This window comes from Rhinolophus hipposideros (assembly GCF_964194185.1).
Source record: "Rhinolophus hipposideros genome assembly, chromosome: 25".
Lineage (NCBI taxonomy): Eukaryota > Metazoa > Chordata > Mammalia > Chiroptera > Rhinolophidae > Rhinolophus > Rhinolophus hipposideros.
Window position 1 is genome coordinate 23,193,809 of NC_138071.1, and position 13,074 is coordinate 23,206,882.

At 41.6% G+C, this 13,074-nt stretch overlaps 2 protein-coding genes across 2 annotated transcripts; one reads left to right on the forward strand and one right to left on the reverse strand.

Annotated features, from left to right (window-relative positions):
• Window positions 1-6,875: 6,875 nt before the first annotated feature.
• Window positions 6,876-7,802, forward strand: LOC308493038 (taste receptor type 2 member 41-like; the record flags this gene model as incomplete). The annotated part of the gene is made up of 1 exon (XM_081038660.1): window positions 6,876-7,802. The coding sequence occupies one exon, from the start codon at window positions 6,876-6,878 to the stop codon at window positions 7,800-7,802; it is 927 nt and encodes a 308-aa protein (XP_080894786.1).
• Window positions 7,803-9,220: 1,418 nt separating this feature from the next.
• LOC308492971 (olfactory receptor 2F1-like) lies at window positions 9,221-12,368 on the reverse strand (the record flags this gene model as incomplete). The annotated part of the gene is made up of 2 exons (XM_081038518.1): window positions 9,221-9,627; window positions 12,359-12,368. 2 exons carry the CDS (start codon window positions 12,366-12,368, stop codon window positions 9,221-9,223), a joined length of 417 nt encoding a protein of 138 aa, XP_080894644.1.
• Window positions 12,369-13,074: the final 706 nt, after the last annotated feature.

A 13,074-nucleotide genomic window follows, 5' to 3' on the forward strand; every position in this document is an offset into this window, starting at 1 on the left:
TCTGTGAGGTCAGAACCTGGGAATTTGGAATAGGCTAGTCAAGAGTCCTAACGGCAACCAGTTGTCTTCCTAATCACTAATTCCCAACATTCAAGTGCATACCAAATACTAAAACTAACTAATAATAGTGACTAATACAAACACGAATGCTCCTTCCATGCTCAGGGCACCACACCCTCTCTACTGCAGACATTCTCTACTCCTCATACAGTAGCTGGTATTTGGGAAGTAAAGACTATTAGGGCTCCGATTTTGGTCATGAGCTTGGAAATTAAAGGGCATCTAAGGCATGGAACTGGTGATGATGATGAGAAAAACGAAACCAAATGACACAAGGGCTCTTGGAGAGTGTGTACAGTGTCTTGGAGTCAAGATCTGAGTTTAAGAGTTCATTTTTTTCTGCCTCTTACTTATGTTCTGGCCTTGGGAAAGTCAGTTACCTTGACAGGGTCTGTTTTCTTCGCTGTCGGACGAGAGTGGAGGTTGAAATCCTCAGGTTGTGACAGTGGTGGTAACGTGGTAGTGCTACTATTGATGGCGGTTTTGTGTTAGCAGGAGGGATGAGCAGAGGTGCTGAAAAATTTGGTTGGACCAATTAGTTAAACACTCAGTATTTACATAGAAGATTTGCAGGAAAGCAGCTGTAAGTCAGTCTTTGGAAGATTAATATACAACTCTACATAATAGTGGGACATTGAATACTGGTACTAGCTCTGTCTTGCTGTGCTCTGCCCTCCCTGCCCTATGCCAGATCAATGAATTCTTACTAGTCTTAAATCATGGGGTCTTATAAGCTAAGGTTAGTGTTGGAGATAAGGTAGAGTTATTTAGTCTCCCTTAACTATATCACAAATGATTTATTAGTTTTAAAGCTTTAATGTTCTTTATGGATAATATAGGATTATTCCAGGAAACTTAGAAAATAAAGACTATTATAAAGAAGTTGAACAATCACTCAGACTGTCATTGTCCAAAGATAATCACTATTGACAGTCATTATTCCTCCCAGACATTTTTTTCTCACATAAAATTGTATCTACACATACACATGCACAAAAATAAATAATGTTGATATTTCAGACATTTAAACAAGTTTTACAAAGTTAGGATGATAAATGTATATGTTTTTTAATATGTTATGCATATTCCCCTTTTCTGCAATTACAGACATTAGAAAGCCTTCCAATAAGTACTGAAGAAACTTTGAAATATATAAGTGAAAAAGCATGGAAAATATAAAATGGTAAATAATGAGCACAATAACTCGTGATTTCATGTAAAGAATCTTTATTTGTTTCTACAAATGGCAGTTTGGTAGGACACCCAAATATTTTGTGGAAACTATGACATAAAACATGAAAAAACAAAACCCCATAAAGTTAGGAGTAAAAATATTTCTTTCAACAAGTTTGCTGAATCAGGATTTTATTGTAAATCTTCTATAGTAATTTTAAATGGAACCAGGATACAATAAACTTGGTGCTGTTTTAGAATTATTCCGCCAGAGTGGTGCTCTCCCCTCCCAGCACCCAGCAGGACAGTCTGGAAAGAGACAGATTCTGAACATTTTATTGCCTGCAGTATTTTTATCTTGGCTCATGGGTTTGCAATCTGCATTGTGATTACGGTCATTTTAAACATTCCATTTCCTCTCTGCAAAGAGGGAATCATGGGCCAGTTCCTACCCTAGATTCTTAGCCAGTGTTATTCTGCATTGTATCCCAAGGAGCATGCTTTCATGTCTGTTGACTTTACATTTACTATTTTTTAACCACTGTACACAAATGTTATATTATCTAAGACTGTCCCAGAAGCCATAGTTGCTGGCATTCTGCCACTTTGGGCATATTTATTATGACGATTTTATTTTGCATCCAAAGTATCAGTGGTTCTCTCTCTCTCTCTTTTCTCTCTCTTTCTATCCACAAATCACGTGTTTATTTATCCTTCTATCCATTCATCCTGTCATGGACATATATAAATATGTGAACACTAATATAATATTTAACACACACCATATTATGGTCTACATTTCTCAGTTACCATTCATAATTAGTTTTTTTTATTGACTCCAGTATGTTTTTCAGTTTTACTGAGGTAATAGTGAGAAATAGTGAGAAAAAGTATATATATAGTGTACAATGTGATGATTTGGTATATGTATACATTGTGAAAAGATTCCCACTATCAAGTCTTTTTATTGTTGAGTTAGAAGTGTTCTATTATATTCTGGATGCAAATTCCTTATCAGATATATGATTTGCAAATATTTTCTCTCACTATGTGGTTGCCTTTCCACTTATTGATGGTGTCTTTTGAAGCACAAAAGTTTGTTTTAATTTTGATCAAATTCAATTTATCTATTTTTTTCTTTAGTCACTTATACTTTTGATGTAATACCTATCGAAGAAGGTTTTGTCTAACCCAAGGTCATGAAGATTTACTCTTATGTTTTCCTCTATGAGTTTTATAGTTTTAGCTCTAACATTTGGATCGATGATCCACTTTGAATTCATTTTTGTGTATTGTGTGAGGAAGGGGTCCAACTTCATTTTTTTGTGTGTGGAAATCTAGTTGTCCCACACCATTTTGGAAACTCATTGAGTTTTGATGAATGTCAAAAAATTAATATATGTAGAGCACTTAGGATAGTCCATGGGGTTGCATAGCAGCATTGAGTAAACATTAGTTATTATTTTATCATTTATTATGCTGAATTGTCATGATATGTCTACTTGTCTTTCTCTTTCAAGAGACGGTCTTAATCTTTGCACTTATGTGTGTTGCCTGGTGCCCAACAGACAGTATGTGCTGAACAGATTTTGCTGAATGGACGAGTTATAAATCAGGCTTCTCTGTTCAAGCAATTAATGGGGAAAGCGCAGGACAGATGCCAGTTTCAGCACTGACACTCTACTGTGCTAGACTTGGGTCCCAATCAAAGGGCATCTCAAAGTTGCAACATGTTAACAGTGCCTGTCCTAGGACATCTCCCCAGAGAGCATAGAGTACAATCCCTGGGTGCAGATCACCGCTTCAGTATATTTTTCATTCCCATGTCTCCCTCCCCACCTGTTTGTTTCTTCCTCCTCATGTTCCCGAGGGTGAGCTCCTGGAATGCAGTCCCTCTGTCATATTAGTTTCAGCCCAATCTTTGCTGCATCCTTTGGCTTTCTATTCCTAAATGCTGAAGGTACACGACTCACTCCTAGCCCATTAACAGTTTCCATTTACATTTTCTCCCCACATGATCTCATCTAGTTTAATGGCTTTAAATACCATGTTAGTGTTGATGACTCCCAAACCTGTTACTCCAGCCTTAACTCTTCACTGAGATCCAGCCTTAAATTTCAGTTGTCTGCTTCCTGTCTCAGCTGAGATATCTAACAGACATCTTGAACTTAACATAACCCAAACAGTTTCTCCCATAAACATATTTTTCTTTCAGTCTTTCTTATCTAAGTAACTGGTTCCATAAACTTCTCCCGGTTACTCAAGTAAAATATTTCGGAGCCATCCTTGATTTCTCTTTCTTTCACCCACATATCAAGTAAATCTTATTGAATCTGCCTTCTAAATCTGCCAGCATCTTATCACTACTCACCATCTCCAGTGCTTCATCTTGAGAACAAGCACCATTTGCTTGTACATGATTTATTGCAGTAGCCTCCGATAGCCTTCTTCCACCCTTGCCTCTCCCAATTTATTCTCTACACAGCAGTCCAAAGGATCTGTTTGAAAACAAAATACATCACACGACTCCCCTATTTAAATCCCTCTGATGCAGGGGTGTCCAAACTGCGGCCTGTGGGCCAACTGCGGCCCATGATCCATTGTTAATTGGCCCGCAGCAAATTCCAAAAATATATTTAGTTTACTTAAATAAACCAGGTGAAGCAATAGGCACTTCATCTCGAGTGAGTGGCCTGGCTGTTTTTGTGTTTTAATGCATATTGCCCTTGGTGAAAACCGTTGAAAAAAGTTTGGACACCCCTGCTCTAATGGCTTTCAATTACATTAGGATAATATTCAACTTTCTTACTATGACTAACACGACTTTCTTGATCTTGCCCTTAACATAACACGGTGTTAAAAGTTAAATTTTCTATCAGGTGCAAAGGTTTAATGATATGAGATTTCAGAGCGAGTTAACCAGTTCATGATATGCAAGTTTTCAAAGGAAATCCGTATAAACCTGTTCCATAATTCTTGAAACCCTTTGATAAAAATAAAAGGGTTGAGAGAGTAAAAGAGAGAGGGTTTATTCCATGGAGGATGACTAGGAATGCTTCCCATCACCTCAAACCTGGTGGTGGTCCAGAGCTTCCATGGGACCGCTTGCGAAACTCACTGTATTAGTTCTTCAGTTGGGAGGTAGAGTGGGCTAGGGGCTTGATCCTGCCTGGGCAATTAAGAGAATGATAGACCGACTGGCTAAGTTTGGCGTAGGGTCAGGAGAACGTGGCTACATGAAGACTGTGGGGGCAGGGTTGGGGGCCCACTGTGGGCCACAAGAGAGAGTGCATGGCATGTGTGTGACTTGTCTTGAGGTCTGACTACTAGGGCTGCCTCGTGGAGTGTGGAAACTGCAGCAGCAACAATTAGGTGGTGAATGCCTAGGAGCTGATGAAGGAATCCCGAGGGATCACTCAAAATAAAGATGCTTCCTTCCCATCAAAGGGAACTTCAGGAGAGTAGGCTTAGGAGGGACTTTCAGATCCCTGAATGTTTCCCATGAGAAAGAGAGTCACTATAAACATCTGCCAGGCCTGGAAAGCACAAAGCCAGATTACTTTCGTTCTCGTCCATGTAAGATCTTTCCTGCGCCTTTCCCATTCTCCCTCTGCATTAGCCATCTCAGAGGGCTTGAAGCTGCAGTTATCTCATTAGGTAATGTTCGTTTATTGGACTGCAATGTCCAGTTTCAGTTTGAGGCTGGTTTGTGAATTGAAGTGATCTTGGGATGACCTATTTGATAAGAATGAAAAGAAAAGTCACATGGTCTGCTGGAGTTCTTATTCTCTGGCAGGAGAAGGAACCCTCGCTGAATAAAGGTAGAATAAATGGTGGAAGAGAGTTAACAAAAGCATGATTTGATAATATTATGAATACAGCCAGTGATACATGGCAAAGGTTCTATTTGTTCAGGCTGCTCAGGCCTCGTCACCCCTGAGAAAGCCTTCTCCAGCCTACAGGTCTAACGAAACTGTATGTTCAACCTTTCCCCTCTCTGGTCATTCTCCATCAATCTTACTCTTCCGTTTTCTTCAGAACACTGGTTACCACATGAAAGTGTCTTGTCCATGTGTTTGCTTATTGCAGTTACCTTCCATTGGACTGCAAGTTCCCTAAGCAGGGATCCCAACTCTTTGATCCACTGCTCTATCCCCAGTGATGAGAATAGGTGCCCTGTAGATATGTATATATATATATATATATATATATGGGCTCAATAAATACCTGTTGAGTGAATAAATGAATGTGAAAATTGTATAGGAAGCAGATATCTGAGAGAGAGAAGTGTACATATTTACCCAAGGTCAATGGGATCTCTCTTTTCATTATGGAGTTCATTATTAATTATTAAAATTAATAAATTTTAATAGTTATATACATTGATACTATGGTGGTAACAACTTTCACATTGTTTGTACGACTGATTAATTGACTCTTTCATGACAAACTCACAACCTAAAAGGATGCATGAACATATAAAAGGTTTTAAACAAATGTGGAGGAAGGACAAATTTGAAGTATTGAGCAGAAAACATTTGACTATGGATGAACTTGAATCGATTTCCATTCAAGAAAATATTTTTATTTTTCAGCATGGTCTCATAGGGAGCTCTTTATAATGTTAGTGTCAGAGGACAGGACTCACATATACCTTGTCAACTGTGTCATCTCAGTGTGGTACACAGATGCTAAATGGGTCCCCCCATGTCCTCCACCGCTGATATGCTCTCCTTTGTGTAACCCCCTCCCTTTGAGTACACGTGGGTGGTGTGACTTGCTTCTAGCCAATAGAATATGGGAAAGGTGATAGGATATCAGTCCCTTGATTTACGTTGTGATATTTAAGACTCCATCTTGCTAGTCCTCTCTCTCTAGAAACTCTCTTTGCTGGCTTCAGCTGCCATGTTGAAACAGCCCACTTGGCAAAGACTGGGCGTGGCCACTGGGACCTGAGGTTGGCCTTCAACTAATATTCAGCAAGAAACAGTTTCCCTCAGTCCCACAACCACAAGGAAATGAATTCTCTCACTGGAAACATAAAACCAGTTTAAACCATTGTTAATCATTTACAGCTCAGGGGCCATGAAGGATTTAGGAAGAGGTTCGACAGAAAGGTAGACCAAGGTATCTGACCTTGAAAGGGATGACTGCTGCTAGGTGAGGGTGGATGTGTGACAGGGCAGCTCAGCTGGAGACAGACTTCTCTAGCATCACTATTTGGAGTAGGTCGTGGCCAGGTGAGTGTGTCTCTGTACTTGTTTTTATATATTTAACATCTTGAGAATGGTTTGATAGGGAGAGGTGTGTTTACAGGGCCCATGGGTGGAGTAATAAAGATGAAACTCAGTCACAGATTCCCTGGAAAGCCCTCTATGTTAATATGAACCATGGCAGCATGCAGGAAAAAGCAGAGAAGGCAAATTAGGGGCATTGGTAGGCCCAGTGGTAATTGAGCCCGGGGGAAATTTGCATCGTTGCTGAGCCAAGCTCACCTTTCCTCCATAGCCTGAGCAAGCATCCTCCTTCTAAGTGAGCTCTGGCTCAGATGCAGACCCCGATCATTCTTCACACACCCAGGAGACATCAAAAGAGGGAGTGTGGGTGGGGGTCGGGGGGAGGCCGGGGAACAAGGAGCCACAATGCATCCAGCAGTCTTAGCCCTCTTGATACTGCTCTTTGTCCTGCTGTGTTTCCTGGGAATCCTGGCCAATGGCTTCATTGTGCTGGTGCTGAGCAGAGAATGGAGGCGGCGTGGCAGGTTGCTCCCCTCTGACATGATCCTCATCAGCTTGGGTGCCTCGCGCTTCTGCCTGCAGTGGGTCGGAATGGTGCACGACTTCTACTACTTCCTTCACAAGGAGAACTACAACCGGGGTCTTGTGCGGCAGCTGTTCGCGATCCACTGGGAATTCCTGAACTCGGCCACCTTCTGGTTTGGCACCTGGCTCAGTGTCCTCTTCTGTGTGAAGATCGCTACCTTTACCCACCCCACCTTCCTCTGGCTGAAGTGGAGGTTCCCAGGGTCCGTGCCCTGGCTCCTGCTGGGCTCCCTCCTGATCTCCTCCATCATCACCCTGCTCTTCTTTTGGGGGAACCGCGCTGTGCATCAAGGTTTCCTATTAAGAAACATTGTGGGGAACATGACCTACAGGGAGTGGAACCGAAAGCTGGAGATTCACTACTTCCTGTCCCTGAAAGTTGTCACGCTGTCAATCCCTTGCTCTGTCTTTCTGGTCTCCATGATGCTGTTGATTAATTCTCTGAGGAGACACAGGCAGACCATGCAGAGCAACGCCCACGGCCTGCAGGACCCTAGCACCCAGGCTCACACCAGAGCTCTGAGGTCACTCGTCTCCTTCCTCGTTCTTTATGCCCTGTCATTTGTGTCTCTGATGATTACTTCTGTAGGCTTCTTCTCCTTAAGGAGTGACTGGTACTGGCCGGGGCAAATTTTAATCTTCCTGTGCACGTCTGTCCATCCCTTTATCCTTATCTTCAGCAACCTCAGGCTTCGAGAGGTGTTCAGGCAGCTACTTCTGTGGGCTCGGGGCTTCTGGGTTGCCTAAGTGGCATGGTCAGGTGAGGACGACAGAACCACCCCCCGCTTACATGGAAATATCTTCAGACACAGGCAGATGTCCGCTGGATCATGCTGTGGGGTTCCTCTGTTGGGAAGGAGAGGAGAAGAGTAAAATCTGGGATCTGTCTGAGCACAATACCATCCTTGGGACACCATTAAAATGGGGCCGCATGTGTCCCAGGGATCCAGTATTGTCCAGAAGGTCAGAATATAAAATTCTGTGCTATTCTCTGTTTTGTATCCTGTGTTGTGTAGAAGCCGTCAGTGAAAAAGTCTTGATTAAGTGTACTGTCTTATCCTGACAGCCTCCTGGGGGATTAAGAGAACATGTGTCTAGGGTGTGGATGGGAAACAGCAACCTTCGTGAGGACAATGTAATGGTTATAGCCTAGGAACAGTACTTGTGGTGGACAGTGGCCAGAGCTGGGATGTCTAATGGCCCTTCCTTCTGTGGAGATTCCTTTCCTCGCCAAACTTGGATCATTTGGTTTTAATTTTATTACAACTACTGGAAGGTTTCTTTATATCACCCTACCTCTTTTCTTACTAGTACGGATTTCAATTGTTCGGCCTTTGATTTTTCTCCTCTCTGAAGTCTAAGTGGCAGCCAGACATTTTCCATGTTTATTCTTCCATTAGAATCACACATTATGGTTGTCTGCATTGTCAAACTATCTCTGGAACTTTTTTTTAATCAAGCAAATGTCACAAAGTCACATGTGAATTGAATAAACATGTACTTTTTGTTCTGATAAAGACTCATGAATTTCACTTAGTTTGTGTCTAAAAACTATTTAACTTTTTTAACTTTTTTTTAAAAAAAAGAATCACCCTAATAAATCTTATGTTTAAATATTGTTTTAAAATAGCTTGCTCCAATTACTGCGCCAGACATTTTTAGAAATAATTTTGTAGAAGATTTTAATTAGAGTTGGCTGGCACTAAGGCAGGCTTTAAAGTTTTTGCTAAAAGTCGTCAATGTGCAAATTTCAGAGACTGACTTACAACTGGGTTCTTGATAGGGAGAAACTTTAATCTCTGAGAGTGAAAATAATTTCCCTACCGATTAGGGTGTATGTTGCTAAGTGGATGGACACTCATGAACTATAATTTTGGGGCAAATTATTCTACATTTTTAGTTTAAACTTTTATTTTTTAATAGGTGATACCTTCGCATGGTTAAAAATTCAAAATGTACTGAAGAATGTATATAAAAATCTCCCTCTTGTCCCACTCTGTGGCATTTTTGCCAGTTTTTTTTGTCTGTCCTAGAGATATTTTATTCTATAGCATTAGTTAGCTACTAATGTCTAACTAACCAGTCAACTAACTTATGTATATACCAGTAGCTAACTAACCAACTAGCTTATTAGGTGTTATCCCTGTGTCTTTCTACACAAGTGGTTACAAAATGTACATGCTGTTCTGTGGGTCACAGGTGGCCACGTAGCGGTCAAAGGCCATTGCGGCCAGCAGTAGGAACTCGATCCCCACCAAGGCCAGTGAGGAGAAGACCTGGGTTGCACATCGGGCGAAGGAGATGGTCTTCTTCTCCAGCAGGAAGTACACCAGCATCTGGGGGACCACACAGGAGGTGTAGCAGATGTCCACCACCGAGAGGTTGCAGAGGAAGAAGTACAGGGGCAGGTGCAGGCGGGCGTCCAGTCCGACCAGGAGCAGGATGAGCCCATTGCCCAGCAGTGTCAGCAGATAGGTGGTCCCGAACAGGACGAATAGTCCAGCCTGGGTCTGCCTGTCACTGGAGAGCCCCAGTAGGACAAACTCATCCACCCAGGTCAGGTTGTCTCTCCCTATGGAATAGGTGGGTCAGGTTGTGGCAGGAGGCGGTGGTTAGAGAGGCCAGAATCAGAATCAGAACTCAGTCTGGGTCAGGACAGAGGACTCTAAGTAGGACTGCAAGAACTTGTACATTTTCTCCATTAGACTCTGAGCTTCTTGAAGTCAGGCACCTTTTCTGATTTTTCTTTTTATATAGAGATTCCTAAAAACTGTTTCATAATAAAACATTTTTGTTAGGTACATGGATAAATAAAGTTTAAAGGTCTTGAGGATTGTTCTCTAATCCCAAATCTAGGACTGGAATTCCCTTATGTCCTTATTACTTGGGCTGTAGCCAGGGGTTCTTCTGCTTCTTCCAGAAGCCACGCTGGGTGGATGACAGAGAAAATTGCTCACTTGGTTCTCAGTGTACTGATTAATGAAGCTTAGTCTTAGGTTGATAAAATCAAGGCCTCATTGTAGAATATTATACCAACTATAATTATGCCCCAACTTCTTGCAATTATGCTATTTCCTTGGTGAACTGCTGGCATTTATTTGAATGTTAAAGTCAGTGATTAATAAAAGATGAATGCATACATCACTTACTTGCAGTGACAACATTTGGAAACTGACAGTGCCCGCAGATGAAGTCAGTAAGGGAGTGCCTCTAAAACCTTTGAGCTTTGTTATGTATAAACCCTTCTGTCACAGCAAAGCTGTGCTTGCCCTTGGAACACCTCCCTGTTTATTTTGCTGGTCTTTAGCCTCTATCAAAGGATAAAGGTGAACACATTTTTGTTGTTCTTGTTAGTATGAATATACTAAGCAATTTTGTAGTCTTTATTTTTCTGTGTATTAGTAGCAAGTCTCTCTAGCCCCATTTCAATATTTGCCTCATGTGCCTTTGCAACATGGTAGGAGAAGGTAGTTCTATTGGCTAGTATGAGAATAAGGATAGACCACAGGGACACAGAGAAGAGTCTGACTGTTGGAAAAGCGCATCTGATTGCTTATTAGGGGAAGCTTGAGAGGGAAGGAAAAAATTCCAGATAATAGGGTTCTCTTATGAAAATCCCACAGGATCCATGGTGGATCCCAGGGCAGTGCTTTCCACATTGGGCTACACATTAGAACCACCTGGGATGCTTTGAAAACTCAGGAAGCCCAGACCACACTCCAGAGTAATTGAATTAGAATCTCAGGTAAGTGGAACCCAAACATTAGTATAATAGTAACTTTTAATGTTTCCTGGGTAATTGAAATGTTAAGTTTGAGAACCATTGCTATAGAGGAAACATTTAACCTTATTTTGGAAGACTCGGTTTTTGAGAGAGGAATATGTTTTTAGATGAACCTGGAAGAGTCTTTGAGGAGGAAAGATTTTTTGGGCTAAACTTCTTGCTCTTTGTTTGGAAAAGTTGAGGCCAAGAGAGTTTAAATGATTTGTCTCAAATCCCACTCTGTATCAGTGAAAATATGATCCTAGATATCTTGCCTTTGGTGTGCTGGGTCTCCCCATAGCCTTAGTATTCTGAGATCTGGTCCAAAAACAACATTTGAGAATAGCTTAGACCGAGGTAAGAACTAGAGAGTATTAAATGATGTAATGTGTGACACAGCCCTTCAAAAATTTCAGAGCATTCTTTAAATGAAAAAGGATTTATATTAAAGGATATGTGAGCTGGGACATAGAATCCAATGAAATAGAAATGAAAACAATTCAACCCAAGTCTTTCTAACAGGGTTTCAAGATAGGGCTCGAGGTTTGATGGGGTTGAAGAAGGCAGAGCAGCTGGATAGTATCCTCTGTCTCTCCTGGATAGTTGGAGCCTACCTTTTTCTTTCTTCTGGGCCTTCTGTGGCCAGAAGGTGTCACTGTAGAAAATGCTAAAAATAGAAACTGACTTTGGTGCAGTAGCCAGGGGCCAAGTTTCTGAGACCAGCACCTCAGATGGGAGCTCCTAGTTTCCACACAGACTTCCCCCCCTTTGTCAGCACAGTAAGTAACCAAACCTTAGTCTCCAAATGTGGCCCCTGAGTACATAGAACAGCAACTGAAATTCTCACCATTGAAGAGAATAAAACGCGGAACGAGAATCACAGAAAAGAACAAAAGCTGGAAGGAACTTTCTGGATCATTTCAACCTCATCATTTTACAAATGAGAACACTGAGGCTCAGAGAGCAAAAGTGATTCGCTTGAGGTCATTCTGCGTGCTGGGAGCGGAGCTGGAACTGGATCTGGAATCCGAAGATCACAATCCCATGTTCTTCCTGCTACATCACACTGTGATCCTGCGAAGCACAAGTGTACTGTTTCCCCGACAATAAGACCTACCCCGAAAATAAGTCCCAGTTAAGATCTCAGCCAGACGGATGCATTTCGTACATTATGACCATGTTCCAGAAGAAGATGACATGACTCTATTGGAATAAATGTGGATAGTTGTACATGAAAAAATAACACATCCTCTAAAAAGAAGCCCTAATGGAGCAAAAATTAATATAAGACCCAGTCTTCTTTGGGGGGAAATTTGATATCACAGTGGCCAGTAGCATCTGACAGAACGACATGGAGAGCAGGTTTGATTTACAGGGGGGAGGGGGAAGTCAGGTAAGGTGTAGTGTTTGAGATGTTGCTCCTGGCAGCCAGGTGGAGACTTTGAAATGCCACCTGGCACTTCAGTAATGCAGGAAACAGGCTGCAGAGGACTTTGGATAGGTCTGTGGACTGGAGGTCTAGTTCATCAAGTTAGCTGACCTCTTTCCATTTTTTCTGTGAAAGGGAAAATCCACTCCCTAGCTGCGTGGGAGTATGGGGCCCACATACCAACTCTCAGCTTTCCCAGAAGCCAGGAGGTGGACCGGAAACACCCTGCACTAAACTCTGCCCTTTCACTTCCCCTTTCTGACTCCTGACTAACTGCCTGAAGGGTAGAGAGGGTGTTTTCTCTTTTTATTGTACCCTTTTTAGTTTCTAACATGGATTAGCATACGGATTTAGTAGACTGATGGAATGAATGGACATCATCTTGAGGCATGGCTTCTTTAAAATCCATTCTCTCACCTAGAAGTTAATTGGAGAGCCTTGTAGATGGTTTCAGAGTCTGCTCTGTGCTGCTACCTTAAGAATGACTCCACTTAGGAGGGTCTCTTGAGGGAACCCTTCTGATTAGTAAGTGTCCTTTAAATACATTGAATTTCTCTTTAAAGAGACAAGGAAGCCCTCCTCCCCCCAAAAAAAACTAAATTCTAAAACTCAAACAATGGGGTAAGTAGGAAAATATTTTGGACTCCTGTAACTTAATGAATTGATGTTTTTTTTGGATAAACTAGATGTAGTCTCTTGCTGTGGAAAGTAGAAGTATTATTTTATGTATAAAATATATGTTTTAATTATTGTCAGTAGGAGGTGTCAATAGATTACTGTCTGGACTATATCAGAGATCTGTAATATTTAGGTAAGAGATGCTTTAT